The sequence below is a fragment of the Peromyscus eremicus genome, chromosome 13, assembly GCF_949786415.1.
Source record: "Peromyscus eremicus chromosome 13, PerEre_H2_v1, whole genome shotgun sequence".
Taxonomy (NCBI): domain Eukaryota; kingdom Metazoa; phylum Chordata; class Mammalia; order Rodentia; family Cricetidae; genus Peromyscus; species Peromyscus eremicus.
Window position 1 is genome coordinate 23,068,044 of NC_081429.1, and position 17,113 is coordinate 23,085,156.

A 17,113-nucleotide genomic window follows, 5' to 3' on the forward strand; every position below is an offset into this window, starting at 1 on the left:
GTTCCTCGGTACTCACGTGATACCAGGTTCTGTAGCATGTCTGTGATCCCAGCGTTCTGATGGTGAGATGGAAAGTGAGGAGCCCAAGGCTCCCATGGCAGCTAGCCTGCTGTACATAGAGGCTAGCCTGCTGTACATAGAGTACAAGAGAGTATGTTAGCCAAGGTGAAGAATAAGAACTGACACCCAAGGGTGTCCTCTGACCTCCACACCTGCACCGTAGTGTGCATGTGCCTGTACACACACACACACACACACACACCTGTAGTGACAGAGATACATAGATATACACACAGGTACACATACTTGCACACACACATGCACACACACACATGTGAGCACATTCGAGCACAAATCATATGCATGCACACGCATATACACAGATGAAACCAATTTTAAAAGTGAAGTACCATGAGGGGGCCGAGCCATGCACCACTGGACATTGTCTCCTACAGACAACATTTGTGCCTAACTTTTTTTTTTTTTACCGTTTGTTTATCAACAGTAGAAATCTGACTTTGTCAAGGACACCTTGAGAGCATTGCTATGGAAATGGGCTTTGAGCAAAGCCCTCCTACTGCCTTTTGCTCGACACCCACTCTTGTTTCCGAGATCAAACTTCTTTTCATCATCGCAAAGCGAGAAATCAGTCAGCTGTGCTGAGCACGCCCGGACTTTCCCTTGCCGAGTGGGTCTGTTTCCTCTCCTTCCCTCCATTTCCCCTTCCTCTTCCTCACTCTTCACTTCCTTCTCTGTCTCCTTATCCTTTCTTTCGCATCTTTTTTCTCATCCTTTCTCTCTCCCATGCTCCCTTTCTTTTCTTCTCTCTCCCTCTTTTTGTCTCTGTCTAGCTTTCGTCCACCATTTCTCTGCCTCCCCACCTCCCTCTTTTTCTTTTTTTTTTTTTGTTCTACGCTGCAAGGGGTCCTGGTGCTCACCCCATGCTATCCCTGGAATACCTCAGACCTTTTCTTTTACTGAAATCATCAACGATTACATTTCTTTCCTTCCGAAAAACAAGCATGTGCTTTTGGAAGAGGAAAGAGTAGGCAGAGGACTTTTCTCTTTCTGGTGGCTGAAAAGGTTCTGGCCCTAAAGGTGATGCAGGTCACCTTTGTTTAAAGGGGGGGGGGGGGGGAAGCACTCCTAAGTGTGGGCTGTTTCTTTACTTGAGTAATAAAATAACTAATTGGTAACTTTTGGATAGTTGTCCTTGGAAGTAAATGCCCCCTGATTTCCATTAAACAAACAATACTTTCATGTTTATTTAAATCGCAGCTTTGATGTTTAGTGTTTAAACATGCGAAATACTGGTCTTTGATATACAAAGCAAGCTCATTTGGTAGCAATTTAAGTAATTTTTACTTTATAACAAACACAGTTATGGCCATTTAACCACAGGGCGGCATTCTGGGATGGGCACCGCAGGCAGCTTCCTCTTGGAGCACAGCATGGCTAATGCTTACACAGGCTTTCACGGGACATGTCAGCCACTCCACAGGCCTGTTGTCACAGTGAAGAGACACACAGTAAACAAGAGGCTGTGTGAGGCTGTTGCTGATACAACCGTGGTGCACTGTTTCCTAGTAAGGCTTATGTTTAAGAAGCAGAGGCTGAGCACGAGAAGGTAAATGGTGGTAAAAAGTGTAGGGGATGGAATTATGAAGATGTGAATGGGCAGCGGTCATTATGATTGTAGTTGAAGTTTTCCTGTGTCCCAAGTAAACACACAGAGGCTTACATTACTTACAAACTATATGACCATTAGCTCAGGCTTATTATTGACTAGCTCGTACACTTAAATTAACCCATAATTCTTATCTATGTTTAGCCACGTGGCTTGGTACCTTTTCTCAGTTCTGCCTTGTCATCTGGCTTCCTCTGTGTCTGGCTGGTGACTCCTGCCTCAGCCCTTCCTTTTCCCAGAATTCTCCTCGTCTGCTCGCCCCACCTATGCTTCCTGTCTGGCTACTGGTCAATCAGCGTCTTATTTATCAACCCACCAGAGCATCACATATTCACAGCATACAGAAAGACATCCCACAGCATACGATGACTGTCCAGTAAGTGCTATGCTTAACTGTTGGTGTGGTACGTTTGCTTATGTCAGCATCACCATAAACACAGGCGCAGTGTGTTGTGTTGTGAGAAACTAAGTGATTGGAAGCTTTGAGGCCCATTATAGATTTTTCAGTGTGGTTCTAGGGACAGGATGCAGGGCCTTGTACTTCCAAGCAAGCCCTCTACCGCTGAACCTACCCAGCCCTTTCTTGTGTATGTGACGTGGTCAATTTCCCTGTGTAGCCCAGGACACCCCTGCCTCAGCCTCTAGAGTGCTGAGATTGCACCAGTGCATCTCCATACCCAGTTTCCAATGCAGTTTATGGTGTCCCCAGCTCTCAGGTGGCTCCTGCTGCTGTAAATGTTATTCTAACGCACACAGCTGCATTGGAAAGAGAAGTTCTTCAGACGACATACTTATGCTGAGACCAACATTGCTCGTATCTCATAGGGAAGGACCAGAGGGATTAAAAGTGCATATTACAGGAAGCTTCTGCCTGAATCGGTCATTCAGATGAACGATGAGGGCCTCTCTGAATGTGTGTAGGATGCCTGTAGTGGGAAAGCAGGTTTTTATTGGCAATAATTTTGTTTCATCATGGCAAAAGTTAGTCTCAGACTCATTCCTTGGCCACTAATTGGTCAATTCTGTTCTTGGTCACTTTGCTATTAAAAAACCAAGACAAAAACTCCATATCAGCAGTTATATATTTGCTTATTAAGACTCATTCTGCACTGGGACTGGGAGGATGGCTCAGTTAATAAAGTGCTTGCTGGGTAAGTAAGAGGGCCTGAGTTCAGATCTCTAGCAACCACACAAAGGCAAGATGGGGCTTGGTGCATGCCTGTAACTCTGTACTGATGGGCAGGGTGGAAATGGACAGGCTAGCCCATATCACTAAGCCATTGAGTTGCAGGCTCAGTGAGAAATATGGTCTTAAAACTGAGGAATGCCAACCTTTGCTTGCGTGTGTACACCCCCACACATACACACACATAGTGATGCACACATATATATACAAACACACGCACACACACATGCATGCACACACAAAAAAAACCACTTATTCTGATCCATCACTGTTTCTTACCACACAGGGGTGTGTGTGTGTGTGTGTGTGTGTGTGTGTGTGTGTGTGTGTGTGTGTGTGTTGGTACACACATATAAATAATGGATCCTGTCTCTTGCTTGAGCGTGCCTCTAGAGTAAATTGAGGAGTAACAGCGCTTGCGTTATGTCACTTTGGTAATACCCTGTGGAGCTGAGTTGGAAGCAGGAAGGAACAGCACACACATGTGGTGCACAGAGCAAGTGGCGTTGATTCAGTGTCTCTTCCACAGCAGCAAATGAACCTCTCTGACTCCAGTGTGGCTGTGCGGCACGAGGCATATGGTTTTGTCACACTTCCTTTGGTCCTTTTAGTTTTATCTATTCATTTTTTTTTTATTTTTATTATTTGGTTTTTCGAGACAGGGTTTCCCTGCGTAGCCTTGGCTGTCCTGGAACTCACTCTGTGGACCAGGCTGGCTTCGCCTTTCTCTGCTGGGATTAAAGGCATCTGTCACCACCACCTTGCTGGTGCTTTTATTTTGATGCTGGAGCTTGTACACATCATTATAACAGAGGCTTCGATTCTTAGCCCACTTATTATTTTTTTAATCATATGCTGGCATATCTGTACTGTTTTCTTGAGGAAAACTAATTGGATTAGAATGAATTCTGCCCAGCTTGTGAATAGCCTGCAGAACATGCTGGGGATGTGTTGTTATAAATGACTTCAGTGTAAACCTTACCCTCATCACTCCTTGAGACCCTCCTCACCCTGGCCACGGAACAGGTGGTAGGCATTATTAAAATCTGTTAAGATTGCTGTTATTGTTAATGATACATTCTCTTACTTATTATGGTACCCACTCCTTCTGGTGTTCATTTTCTTGTAAATTAGCAAAGCCATTGGGTATGGGACAACCAGACTTCCTAACTGCCAGCAAGTGAACCTTCACTTGCTACTGAGCTATCCTGAGCAAAAGACCCGTGGTTCCCACAGACTGGCGGGACAGCCACGTATGTATGTCTTAGACATGTATGCCAAGGATGGCTGCTGATGGTCCTGGCTCTTGAATGCACATAGCCCGCTGTCAGAAACAAATGCTTACAAACCTGGATGAACCACTGCACCCTGGCCAGAGGGGGAGCACGCCCCCTAGTGGAGATGCCATTATTGCTGGCCCCAAACACAAGCCTTTATGATCCTGATTGGTCCAAAACAAATGGCTGTGTTTTGTCAAATACAACGCTATGATAGGTCCAAGCTGCCCTTCAGGTGATACAAGCAGGCTCTTCAGGCTCATCAGGAAGCCAGCCCCCTTGGAGACAGTCTCTGGTGCTGCCATCCCTGATACTGCAACATCAGGACCAATAAAACTCTGAGATGATCTTTCCTTGAGTGTTCACAGTAGTGCAGGCTGGAATGGCATGACACAGAAAGAAATAGTATAAAAATTGAGGACAGTGAGGAGGAATAGGGGCTTCATGGCTGGGAAAGCACAGAACCAAGGCCAGCAGCTTCATAATTGGAGATCCACAGGTCCCTCACAGGCCAGCCAGCACCACACAGAGAAGCCTCTTGACTGCTTAAGAAGCAGGATGGAGGCCTCGGTGCAGCTGCTTGGCAGCTGAAATAACAGCAGAGCAGGAAGACAGAGGACCTACCAGTAGGAGCTGCACACAGGCCTGAATCTGCCCAGTGAAAGTCTTCAATGCCACATCTGCAAAACGTCTGCTGGTTCTGCTCAGGTAGAGTTGGCAGGAGATGCGTGGAAAATGCGTGATCCAAACTGCACCTTGCACTTCGTTTCTGAAGCTCTTTAGGAGCTCAAGGCAAGTGCCCCAGCTGCACTTTGCTCCTATATTCTGTGTCAAGCGAGATAGGTATCCAGAGTCCTGGCCACCATCGTAATGGAAAGAGCAGCTGGATATAATAGTTCAAGACTGGTCACTGGCGCTGGAGAGATGGCCTGGTGATTCAGAGAGCATTCTCTCCTGGAGAGGACCTACGGTGCGTTCCCAGAACCCATGACAGACAGCTCACTACAGCCTGTAGCTCCAGCTCCTGAGGATCAGATCCCCTCTTCTGACCTCTGTAGGCACTGCACTCAGATCATGTGGGTGCACACACACACACACACACACACACACACACACACACACACACACACTTAAAAAAGAAAAAGATAAGTAAGAAGAGAGAGAGAGAGAGAGAGAGAGAGAGAGAGAGAGAGAGAGAGCGCCAGCTCTAAGGAGCCAGATAAAAAAATGCTCAGGTCACCAGAAGAATTGTCAAGTCTTCAGAGCCAGCGGTCTTGGGCCCCAATGTGACCTTTATCACACTGGCCACTGTCCCCAGTGTGAGCTCTGTCACACTGGCCACTGTCCCCAGTGTGAGCACCATCACGCTGGCCACCGTCCCCAGTGTGAGTCTGTCCCATTCATGTTCCAGGGGCACTGCGAAGCTGGGAACTTTCTTCTTATCCCTGGGTTCTGCAGCGAATTCATAGACACATACTGGGTAAACAAGAGGTGAACTAAGAAAGCATTTGGTAAATGAAGATTAAATGTGTTTCAATACTTACCCAAACCCCACAAACCTTAACTGAGGAACTTGGGTTCTCACTAGTCTTAGGTTTTTCTGAGATTTGAATTGGTGACTTTGACTGTTTTGGGAAAGTCTTCTTTGTTTTCTAAAAAGAAAAGCACTCGTGACACTGGAAGCCGTTTGATTATTCAGCCGTGTGAAACACTCCTAGTCTTCGTTTAGGTCTAGGAAAAAGTCACCTGGATATGTTGACTCGGTTCCTTCCAGTGGGAATTGCAGACCCTTTTCTTTGCTGACCACCACATTGGTTTTTATTACATATTAGATAAATATAACATTGGTTGGAACTCAAAAACCTTTTCTCCTCAAGAGAAATACACACATACACACACACACACACACACACACACACACACACACACACACACACTTACACACACACACTTCCCTCGAGGGTCTGAAGGATTGACTCTGAATTATTTGAAAAGAATCCACAAAGAGAGTGCTGGGGTGAGCTCAATCAACATTCGAAGATACTTTAAGATGAGAAAATTACTGTAGAGGGAAAAACTCAAAGGCTCCTAATAATGAATTATTAAACTAGCCAGAAGTGTCTGGGACGAAGCTATGGTAACTGTGCAGTATTATTATTATTATTTTTTGTCCATAGGTTGGTGGCAATTGATTTTTAACCTAATCATAGTCAGGGAACTTTCCAGTACAGTAACCTGGCCCTGAAGGACGTTTTAGGAGGCCAGGTGTGCTCAGTCTGTGGAGAAAGGGGCCGACAGCGGGGGTAGCCAGCAAATGAGGAGGCATTTATTTCATGCTCTGTGGAGTTCGGTGTAACCAAGTCTTTAGGTGCTGATTAAATGCATGGGCAGGTGGATTATTCTGCAGGGTGCTCTGAGTGGGGGAAAAAGAGGTCTCAGTTACTTCTGCAATAGCAATAACTGGGGGAAAGAGGCCCCAACAAAAGCAAGGAGTCGAATATGTGTGTGGCTCGCACGTGCCGGGCTGCAGCTTTGGCTGTGTCTATGCAGAACAATCTTCCCTTCTCAGTAGGTGTGAGTGGATTTCCTGTCTCTCCCTCTACCTGCTTGATGCTCGTGTGGTCACCCTGGGTTGAAGTTTCTCTGCAGATATGAAAATGACTCCGCTGCTCCAGAGAACTTGGAAAAATTAAAAAGGAAGGGAAAAAAAAACAATTTTAATCCAAATTGTTCTTTCTAGTCCCTAAATCTGGCTTTCTTTTGCCTTCTACCATGTGACCAGACACAACAGGGAATGGGAGTTACTGTATACAGTAGAAATAAAACATACGTATGTGATGCATAATTTTTAGCTGCTCACAGGCTTGAGTGCAGCCCTTCCATTGCAGTAGTAGAACCGCCAGATAATTCTCATCTATTTATGTGAAAAGACTCTGAATGACTAGGTTTTTAAAATACATTTTTATTAGTTCTTTGAGAATGTCATGCAATGCATTTTGAGCATATTCACCAGCCTCTCAACCCTCCCACCTAACGTTAAGAGTCCTACTTTCCCTACCAAGTCTAGTGTGTGTGGCCCAGCTAGTTTTGGAATTGAAGCCTGCTCAGGTGTGTGGCCAGCCTACCTACCAGGGGTCCCATCATTACAACAGCAACAACAATTGTCTCTCTTCCAGCTGGTGCAGAGTAATTGTCGTTTATGACACAGCGACTCTTTCCAGAGAACCATTGTGTCTTACGATTTAAAATCCTAAATATTTACAATAAAGCACTATTGAATATACTGGGGGTACTCAAAGACCAAAGAAATTAAAGGTGAGAATTCCTTCTGTAGAATTAAAACAATTTTGTGTTATTAAAAAGTGTGCATGCATGTGCATGTGTGTGAAGGGCTTTGGATGCAGTGGGCCAGTGTTCTACCACTGAGCCACATTCCCAGACCTAACTCTGTTATTTACAAAGGACACATCATAGCCTGTGGTCCTTGAAGATCAAAATCTAGTGAATCACGATCTGCAGGAGGCTAAGCTCCTCTTGGAACTGTTTACAAGGTCTGTTCCTGAAGATTGCCGCCGCCGGCCCCCCCCCCCCACCTAGCACGTACACTGTAATTTCTGGATCTTTATAGAATCTTTGCTGCCATCGCGCTCCTTTATCAAGATAAAGTTAAATCCCAGAAGAACCCTAATGGGGATCCTGGTCTCTGAGTTGTGCAAAAACTGCTACCAAGTGCTTTGAACCTGCCCCGAGCCCGGCTGCTTGGAGATAAAAATCAGTGGAGATAAAGAGACTGGACAGGGCAGAGATTATCTGTGCCAGAGAATTGTAAAATTGGGACCTGTGCATTACAAAGTTTTATTCACCCCAGGGAACAGGCCATCGTGAGGGAGAAAAGAAAGGACAAAGAAGATTGTATATAATTACAGGGAAGACCCTGCATTCCTACCAGAGACAGACAGCAGGCCACCTTCTATGAGGAAGGTGGCCAAGTTTCTCTGGGCAATGTGTGAATTTATAACTTGTCTTTAAACACGCTGTTTCAACATTTTATTAGGAAAATTGCAATCAGAAAACTAGCATTGTGCACTGAGAACCTGGATTCTATAGTATCTGATGTGTTTGAAAACAAATTGAAGACAGAGGAACTCCCCACTCCTAAACATGGAGGTTACCCATTAATAATTGTTTTTGTTAGTTACTTCAGATAAATCTTAGTGTATTCATCCTATGTTTTTTTTTCACGGTCATATGTGCCTAAGAATCCCAAACTTTGATAAAGACATAGAACATTTTTACTCCAGAAAATTCCTTCCTGTCTTCCAGCTAGTGTTCTGGGTTTTTCCTCACGGAGGAGGCCTGTTTGTCTCAGAGTTCCACATCAGCGAGCCTTGAAAGCCTTTGGTGTACCCAGTCTTGGTGGAAGGTTCTTTCATTCAGCAGGTGGATTCGCAACCTTTTGGGGGGGTTGCCCGTAAAGTGGTTTGGGCAGCGTGGCTTGGCTGATTTGGCTTTTGGACTTTGCCTTTCAGGCTTGTTCCCTGCCATTCTCAACCTGGCCACCAATGCCCACATCAGCGCCAATGCAACCTGTGGCGAGAAGGGGCCTGAGATGTTCTGCAAACTCGTGGAGCACGTGCCGGGCCGACCTGTTCGACATGCCCAGTGCCGGGTCTGTGACGGTAACAGTACGAATCCCAGAGGCAAGTACAGCTCTTTCTATTCGTAGAAAAGCACCCAGGGAGATACCTAATGCAACTTATTTTTGTGGGTCCTGGGATTGGACCCAGGGCTTTGCACAAGCTTAGCGCATGTTCCGTCTCTGAGCTCTACCACGGGCCCACCCGTGGGAACTTATAATTCCTGAAGTAGCGAAGACTTCCACTGAAAATCCTCAAAAGCTGCTCACCTTGGCCACTAGCTGTGCCTTTGCGCTGAGTTTGGCAGTTCAAGAATGAAAATCCAGAGCTGAAAATGACATATGTTCTTATTTTTGTGTTTTTTTGTTTGTTTTTTTTTTTAACAGAACGCCACCCAATATCACACGCGATCGATGGCACCAATAATTGGTGGCAGAGCCCCAGTATTCAGAACGGGAGAGAGTATCACTGGGTCACCATCACCCTGGACTTGCGGCAGGTAGGTGGGGCCAGGCCTGTTGGAGGGGCTCCTTAGCCGTCTGGTGTCTGCCTTGTTTCTTAACCCATTTGTTCAAATCTCACTGTTTCTTCCAGGTGTGAGGTAGATGACACACGTTACTCCGTGGCACCACTTCCTGGCCCATTTGGTCCTAGTCCAAGCCTGGAATGGGGGCGGGGGGTAGATCTGGCTGGGTGGAGAGTTTCCACGTGGTGTGGGAAAAGTCTGTGGGTAGGTGAGGGGCCGGCAAGGCAAGCCCTGACAGAAACCTAGGGGTTTACTGTGCAGGCAGGGGTGGCTAGACCAGACTGGAGCACTGATGTGGGACAGGGGCTAGATCTGACCGCCTGGGGAGGGTCAGGCCGACTGGCTTGACCCTGAGAAGGACAGGCAGGACTGGGCTGGGTGGAGAGGTTGGATGTGTTGTCTGAGGTTAGTTCTTTGCTGTTCTGCACGGGTAACTCCTGCCCGTTTCTTCCACTGACGGGTGGTGTTTGGAAAGCTCTGCTGTTATGCTGTTAGAGCCACCATTTATAAAACCCGAGGGGACCCGATGTATGGAGGAGCTTCGCTTTTAGGAAAAAGAAATGTGCCTTGATCTGGTGACGCACAACCAGAGTAGGACTGAAGTTTATATGGTGGTGCGCATTCCTGAATTCTGCTCACTGTCCGGTGGTGTAGACACACACCTTGGCATAAGCACCCTGACTGCCACTGGCCATCTTGGGTATGTTTAAACTGAAAATAAGTCATTCTGAGGGGGGATGCACATTTTCTTTGAATCTTGAATTTTATGGTTATCGAAATGATTTTAGGTCCTACTTACTATATTGGAGGGCATTGCCTATGCTGACATCGCTCAGCAGAACAGAAGGCTTTCTGATTTGAAAAATACTGTGTTAAAGATGAGAATTTCACATTAGAGAAATGAACACCCACATCACAACAAGAGACCACTTCACAGCCGTTAGGATAACTGTCATAAGAGAAATAGAAAGTCTCAAGGGTGGCCAGGGTGCAGAGGAGGAGGGACATCTGTGCACTCCTGGCTGGCATGGAATGATGCAGCCACTGAGGAAAACAAAACAGTGGTTCCTTAGAATTTTAAATACAGAATCATAAGATGCCTGGCTGTAGCTGGAGTTTTCCTGTGTCCTGGCCTACCAGCAGTCGGAGCAAATCTCTCCCACTGGCGTCCTCCAAGTAAACACACAGAGACTTATATTACTTATAAACTGCATGGCCGTGGCAGGCTTCTTGCTATCTGTTCTTATATCTTAAATTAACCCATTTCCATAAATCTACACCTTGCCACGTGGCTCGTGGCTTACCCGTGTCTTACATCATGCTTCTCCTCACAGTGGCTGGCCACATCTCTCTGACTCCACCTTCCTGTTCCTCCAATTCTCCTCTCTGCTAGTCCCGCCTATACTTCTTGCCTGGCTACTGGCCAATCAGTGTTTTATTTATCAATACATTCACAGCATAGAGAACATCCCACAGCACCCGGCTATTCTCCCTCGAGGTGTAGAACCCAAAGAACCGAAAGACTCAACTGACTCACAGAGCCAAAGGGTGCAAGCCACTCAGATGCTCCCCAGTTGATGACGGGGTAGACATACTTCAGTACACACATGTTCTTCAGCCTGGAAAGCAAATGGAAACTTGACGCATACTGTAACATGTGCGTATCTTGAAAGCACCATGCGAAGCCACACACAAAGAAGAAATATTGTATGGTTTGGAGGTAGAAAGTAGAGTGCTGCTTGTGGGCGCTGAGATTGAAAAAAAAAAAAAGGGGGGAGTTAGTATTTGCTGGACACATGGAATGAGGATAAGGATGCTGTTTAGATGAGCCATGAATCATGCCACTGAATCATACAACTTACATGGCTAAAAATTACATGGTAATTTTAATGTTACCTATATTTTTATCACAAGTAAACATTTTAACACTCTATGGAAGGCATGGTGCATCACGTCAGCCAGGAGAATGGAAACCATGTGAGCTGGGCACGGAGAGGGGCATAGACAGTGTCAGGAATTGGTTAGACCGTGTTGGAAAACTGGAAAAGGGGGCAGAGAGTCTCTCAGACTGTGATGGCAACAGAGGAACCAAGGGAGGGTTGGAATTATTAGCATCCGGACCCTTGGAGCAAGGGACAACATCCCTTCTCCTGACTTCATGGGAGAGTAGGAGGCGCCTCTGGGAACTACGGGATAGTTGGAACTGGAGTCAGGGACACCTGTAGGGGTGATGCTGATAGGAAAAACCGGGAGACAAGAGCAATTGTAACCTCCCTCCTCAGGGTCCCAGCCTCAGCCCTGCAGCCTCCTGAAGAGACACCTGGTGATTTGCAGAGCTCTAGTCTCAGCCTCAAGAAACAGAGTCCAGGGGAGACTGTTGGTCCTTTAGCAGATAGGTAGGCACCCATATCCCAGCAGGTGATCGCTTGCTGTGGTACCAGCACAGAGAAGCAGCTGCCGACTCCCTGGCACAGCATGCTGCTATGGTGGTCAGCCTGATCCCAAATACGTTGGAAAGAAATGCAAACTTTGGAATCCTAGCCGAATCACAGACTGACTTCTAATACATCCTAGGACTCGGTGCCCTTGGATCTCAGCTGAGAGAATACCTCGGGCAGGACTGAGGAACTTGGGAAACAGCTCTGTTTAACATGGGTATATTAAGTTGCTATTGATTTTTGTTGGTGTAGTGTAGTGGAGAAGCATAGAGAGAGGCACCAAGGCGATCTTCTCACAGAATAGAGTATGGTAGCATTATGAGTAGGGTAGTGTGCCCAACTGCTTCCTCACATCCAGTAGACCTCAGTTTGTTTCTTTCTCTATCCCTTGTCTCTGTGTATAGACGCATGCTGCTTCACAGGCATGTGTGTGCGCTCATGCACGTGGATACCAGAGGTCAATGTCTAGTTTCTTTAAATGTTCTTCACCTTACCCTGCTGAGACAAAGTCACTCCCAGAACCTAGTACCCTCCAGTTGGCTAGGCTAGCCTGCCAGTGAGCTATGGGATCTACCGTCTCTGCCCACCTTGTACTGTGGTCACAGATGTGTACCACCATGCCTGGCTCATTTATGTGTGTGCTGCTGGGCTGCAGATCCCAGCTCAGGTTCTCAAGCTTGTGTGGCAGGCACTTTATAGACTGAGCCGTCTCTCCCATCACACCCCACCCCATCACTGTCCTCTCTCTGACCTTCAGACACCACCAGAGGAAATGTTAAACGAGACCTTAATATAACCTAATTAGACTTAGCTAATAGGATTAACTAAAAAAATGCAATTATGCAAATTTTTAGAAAACAAACTTGTAAGTCCATGGTAATTTTTTTTTTCAGATTTGTAAAATGGAATGGGATCATTGTAAAACAGTCAGGAGGTTCGGGTTAGTGTGAGGAGGGAGAGATGCTCACCCTCCCTTGACTCTGAGAGAACCACTGATAATACTGTAAAACTGTGCCAGCTTTATTCTGGGGTTTTTTTGCTTGTTGTTTTTGCTTTGTTGTTTTTGCTTGTAGCTCTATGCATTTAATAACCCCCACAAAGGTGTTAGCGTTTACTAGAACTTTCTGTGCCAGGCTTGTGCTGTGTAGTCCTCTGCTCTGGGTTGTGTCATTGGAGTCTCATAATCATGCTCCAGTCCCTGTCAGTTACTGCCCCTGTCATGGATGACTAAACTGAGAAGAGAGGGTTCGCTCAGCTAGCACAAGGATGGAGTCCGGTCATTCATGAGCCTGGGCCATCACATGGCATCCTCAGACCCCACTCTTCCTTCAGCTGAGAGTCTCCGATGTAAACAGTCCTGTGTCAGTGTTTTATTTTACATCTTGACTCGAACGTTTCCCAATATGACTGCAACTCACTTATTAACGCTTTCAAAAGCTGTGTTCACGGTCTTCTATAAGGGCTACCCATCCTTAGCATAATAGTTCCCAGGCCTGGGCTTTGGGCTGTTTCTATTATGGATAATAACTTGAGCTTCCAATTAAAAAGTTCAGTCTCACCCCCTGCCAAAGAAATAACGCAGTGAATAGAAACCATATTTTGAAGTTTAACTTACAAGTTCCTGGTGAGTTCTGAGGATCACTTTAAAAGGAATATTTACTGACAAATATACAGAGACGTATAGGTGTCAGTTGGAGATGGATCGGCCTTTTCCTTCCTCAGCTCTCTTCGTCCATCTGTTGTCCTAACGGTCCCGCAGTGCAGAGATGCTCTCCATTTTAGGAAGGAAAATGTCAGGTCACTGGCGTGCCCAGGGGCCTGTAGCTCCCCATCCCCCCAAACCTTTGCTCCTTCCACACTGTCTATGCTCCCTCCCCTGGTCCCTAGTCACCGTCACCGCTGCCTTTCAAGTTATAAAGTTAAGGAAAGCGTGGCTGTCCTTACAGGTTTGTTTTTTTCTCACTGTGAGGTGCTGAGATTCTAGCCTCTGTCTGCTTCTTCTGCCGGCCTTCAGTGAAGCCCGGTCCCCATCCCTGCACATCCGCAGCGGTCAACACTTCTTCCATGCTTTGGCAGTGGTGGTAGAGTTGGGTGTTCTTTATCCCATAGTGTGGGACAAAGGAGAAAACAAATCGAGCTGGTGTTTTGTGTTTCCTTTAACAGAATTTTTAAAGCCTGCTCAGATGTTTTCACCAGGAGGGTCCGATTTGTGAGTTAAAAAAAGGAATCCCTTTTAAGATAAAAATCTGTTTTGTGAGAAAGGAAATGTTCCCTATGGCACCAGCGGAGGGCCTGCCTTCTGGGGCCGCTTCTTTTTGTGTGTGTGTAGGTTTAATTAGGAAGTGGCGTTTTGTTGTGGGAGCAGGATCACAGAGGAATCTTTGTTGTGTGTGAGCCCTGAGACAAGAGTTGCTGGCTTGGGGGGGGGGCATCGTAGAGCCTCATTAGTTTAGATGTCCATTGTGTTTCGTTCCCTCAAATCTCTGATAAAATTGACAAGAATTGGGTGGTGGACGCTATTGATACACACACACACACACACACACCTCGTTTGCTAAGGACACTGACAAGGTCGGTAAGAAAACTGGCAAGCCGCCTTCCTGAGACACCCTGAAAGATTCGTAGACCTTACGTGTAAATTGTGACCTTATAACAAATGGGTCTTGGCTTGGTGCATTTAAAAAAAAAAAAAAAAAGTTCTACATTAAGAGGGAGAAAGTTCTGCAGCAAGGCAGTTCCCCTCCTGCTAGCGTGGTCACAGAAGCGTCTGTCACCACACACTGCTGCTATTAGGGCAGTGTGATGCGCTTCAGCGTCTGTACTGACCTCCCCAGCTCAGATGTTAAGTTTTTCTGGCATTTGTTTGGCAAAACAAACAGAAGAAATCCATAGCGCTTTGTGGGGGTTTAGAAGTCACCCACACTGTCCCTGCGGCTCCCACAGGGTCACTCTCCTGTAGTCTCCACAGTGTATCTTTTTGTCAGCCCTTGTCCTGACATCTCATCTGATTTTTCATCCACGGTGACCCAATGGTGTGTAAGAAATCAGTGTTGACAGCTGCGATGTACCAGCCAGGGACGACCACCCTGTCACTTGGGGGAGTTCGACAAACACTCCTGTTCTTCTCGGGTTCTACACAGCCTTGGACATCTTGTCTGTCTCAGCTTTTCTGGCTGGGACCCGAGCGGGATTCTGGAAAATGAGGGAGGGTGGTTTTGCAAGATTCTCTCACAGTAGGCTTTTCCCATTCCCAACTGTTTGGCGTCAAAAATCAAGCTGCTTGTGCGTTTGTGGACCCAAAGGGCTAAGCAAAAAGATAAACTGTAATTTCTGAAGAACTAGTTGAGACATACTTTACAGTGTGGAATCCATTCTAGTTCTCCCACCCCCTTGTGATACAGTGTTTCACTGTGTAGCCCTGCCTGGGTAGGATGGAACTTGCTGTACAGACTAGGCTGGCTTTAAACTCATAGAGATCTCCCTGCCCCTGCCTCCCTGATGCTGGGATCAAAAGTGTAAACTGATAAACCCAGCTGCCAGGTGATTTTTATGCTTCCAGTGGATCATTTCTTTACACAGAAATGCATCATTCTGATGTAGAAGCAATATATGATATAACAGGAACTTTAATAAATATAACAAATTATAAAACAAGAGTTTTTGGAAGCCTGGGGAGGTGGTTCAGCAGTTCCCCAGAAACCCATATGAATTTCAGGTGGGCATGACAATTACCTGCCTGTAATTGCAACCTGGTGAAGCAGAGACTAGGGATCCCCAGAGCAAGCTGGCTAACAAGAGTAGCCTCGTCAGTGAGCTCTGGGTTGGACTGAGAGACCTTGTTCTAACGCATAAAGTGGACGAATGATTGAGGATGAGTCCTGACTTCAACCCCATACCTCCACATTCACAGGCATGCATGTAAACATGTATCCACACATATGCAAAAATATGCACACACACATGCACACATCCCACAAACGTGAAAGATGACGGAAAAGGAATTTTGTTTCTAATCACCTGCAATTTTAACAACCAGAGTTTACCTTCTGCCCCACTTGTCATCTGTGAGCCCATTGTACATATTTAGTAATTAAATACATCATGGAGTTGCTATTCACTGGGTTCTAGAGTCTCTCGGGATTTGCTGATGCACAAGACAATTACCATATCCAAGCAAACCTCTCAGTACAGAAAAAGCAAGTTCTTTATTTATCAGTACTAACCAATATAGCAACGTCTCTTTGGTCATCAGTTTGGAGAAGACCTGGTCCCTCCTGAGGTTGTGCTCTAGTGTCGGAAGTGGGTGCTCAGCACTCCGCTTCTGCTCCGAGGTGCTGCCGATGTATAGAGAATACACAGGAAGCGGGGCTCAGGGGAGGCATCTCACAGAAGGACTCACTGAAGGACGGAAGAGGAAATGGGGGAGGATGTGCAGGGGACAGAAGCACCGGAAAGACTTGCAGCAGAGAAAGTGAAGTTGAGAAAGTGTGGAGTTGAGATGGCACGTTCGGTCCTAAATGTTTTCTCCCACTTTTCTGCTTGAACAGCTATAAGGACTGGACTGCCTCCCAGGTATCAGGATACCAACCCCAAACCCAGGTCCTTTATGTTATAAAGCATATTACATATGTATTAATCACATCCTTGTGCTTACTTGGAATCATCACTAGCTGACATAGAATGCCTCACTCATCAGTGTGAATGCTGTGTAAACATTTGCTATACTGTTTTGCTCAGGGAACCGGATAAGGAAGAACCTGCATGTGGTCAGTACAGATGCCGCCATCAAAGTCTGACAGTGGCACGTGAGGGGGTGCTGTCACGTGATGTTCAGTAGTATGTGCTGGAGCCACTGCAGATCATGACATGGCAGGGGTTCCGGCAGTAGACACGAATTATCAGCACGGCTGTGAACTCACCAGAGTGCTGTGCCCAGATGAGGAGGTCTCACTGTCAATTGCAGACAGTCAGTCACACAGATCTTGAGTGTACGGTTGGATGGGTTTAAGCCATGCACTAATCAACTGTGGACCATTCTTGTCACCTCAGAGAACATGTTCCCCATGCCCTTCCCAGGCTGTTGCCTATCATTTTCATCCTCTCTCCAGCCAGAGGATGAGTTTTCAATGAGTCCACGCAATGATATATAACTTCCTACCAAGGGGATCACACCCCACATCTGGCTTCTTTCTCTGAGAGTCCTGCTGTGGTTTGCTCCTTTCTTTCCGAGCAGTGTTTCACTTTATGAGCGCACTGACATTTGTTTATCCATTCCTTGGCAGGGTGGTTTTCAGCTTTTGGCCATTGTGTAAGAGCTTCTGTGAACATTCTTGTAAAAGTCTTTTCTGGGTGTATGTCTTTG

The 17,113-nt window shown here is 46.3% G+C and overlaps 1 protein-coding gene across 1 annotated transcript in view; it reads left to right on the top strand.

Moving 5' to 3' along the window:
• Window positions 1-17,113, top strand: part of Lama1 (laminin subunit alpha 1) — a 130,839-nt gene that overhangs the window by 16,644 nt on the left and 97,082 nt on the right. Inside the window, exons 2-3 of the mRNA XM_059278034.1 lie at window positions 8,680-8,850; window positions 9,174-9,286. Coding sequence (XP_059134017.1) covers window positions 8,680-8,850; window positions 9,174-9,286 — 284 coding nt within the window. The remainder of the gene's footprint in view (window positions 1-8,679; window positions 8,851-9,173; window positions 9,287-17,113) is intronic.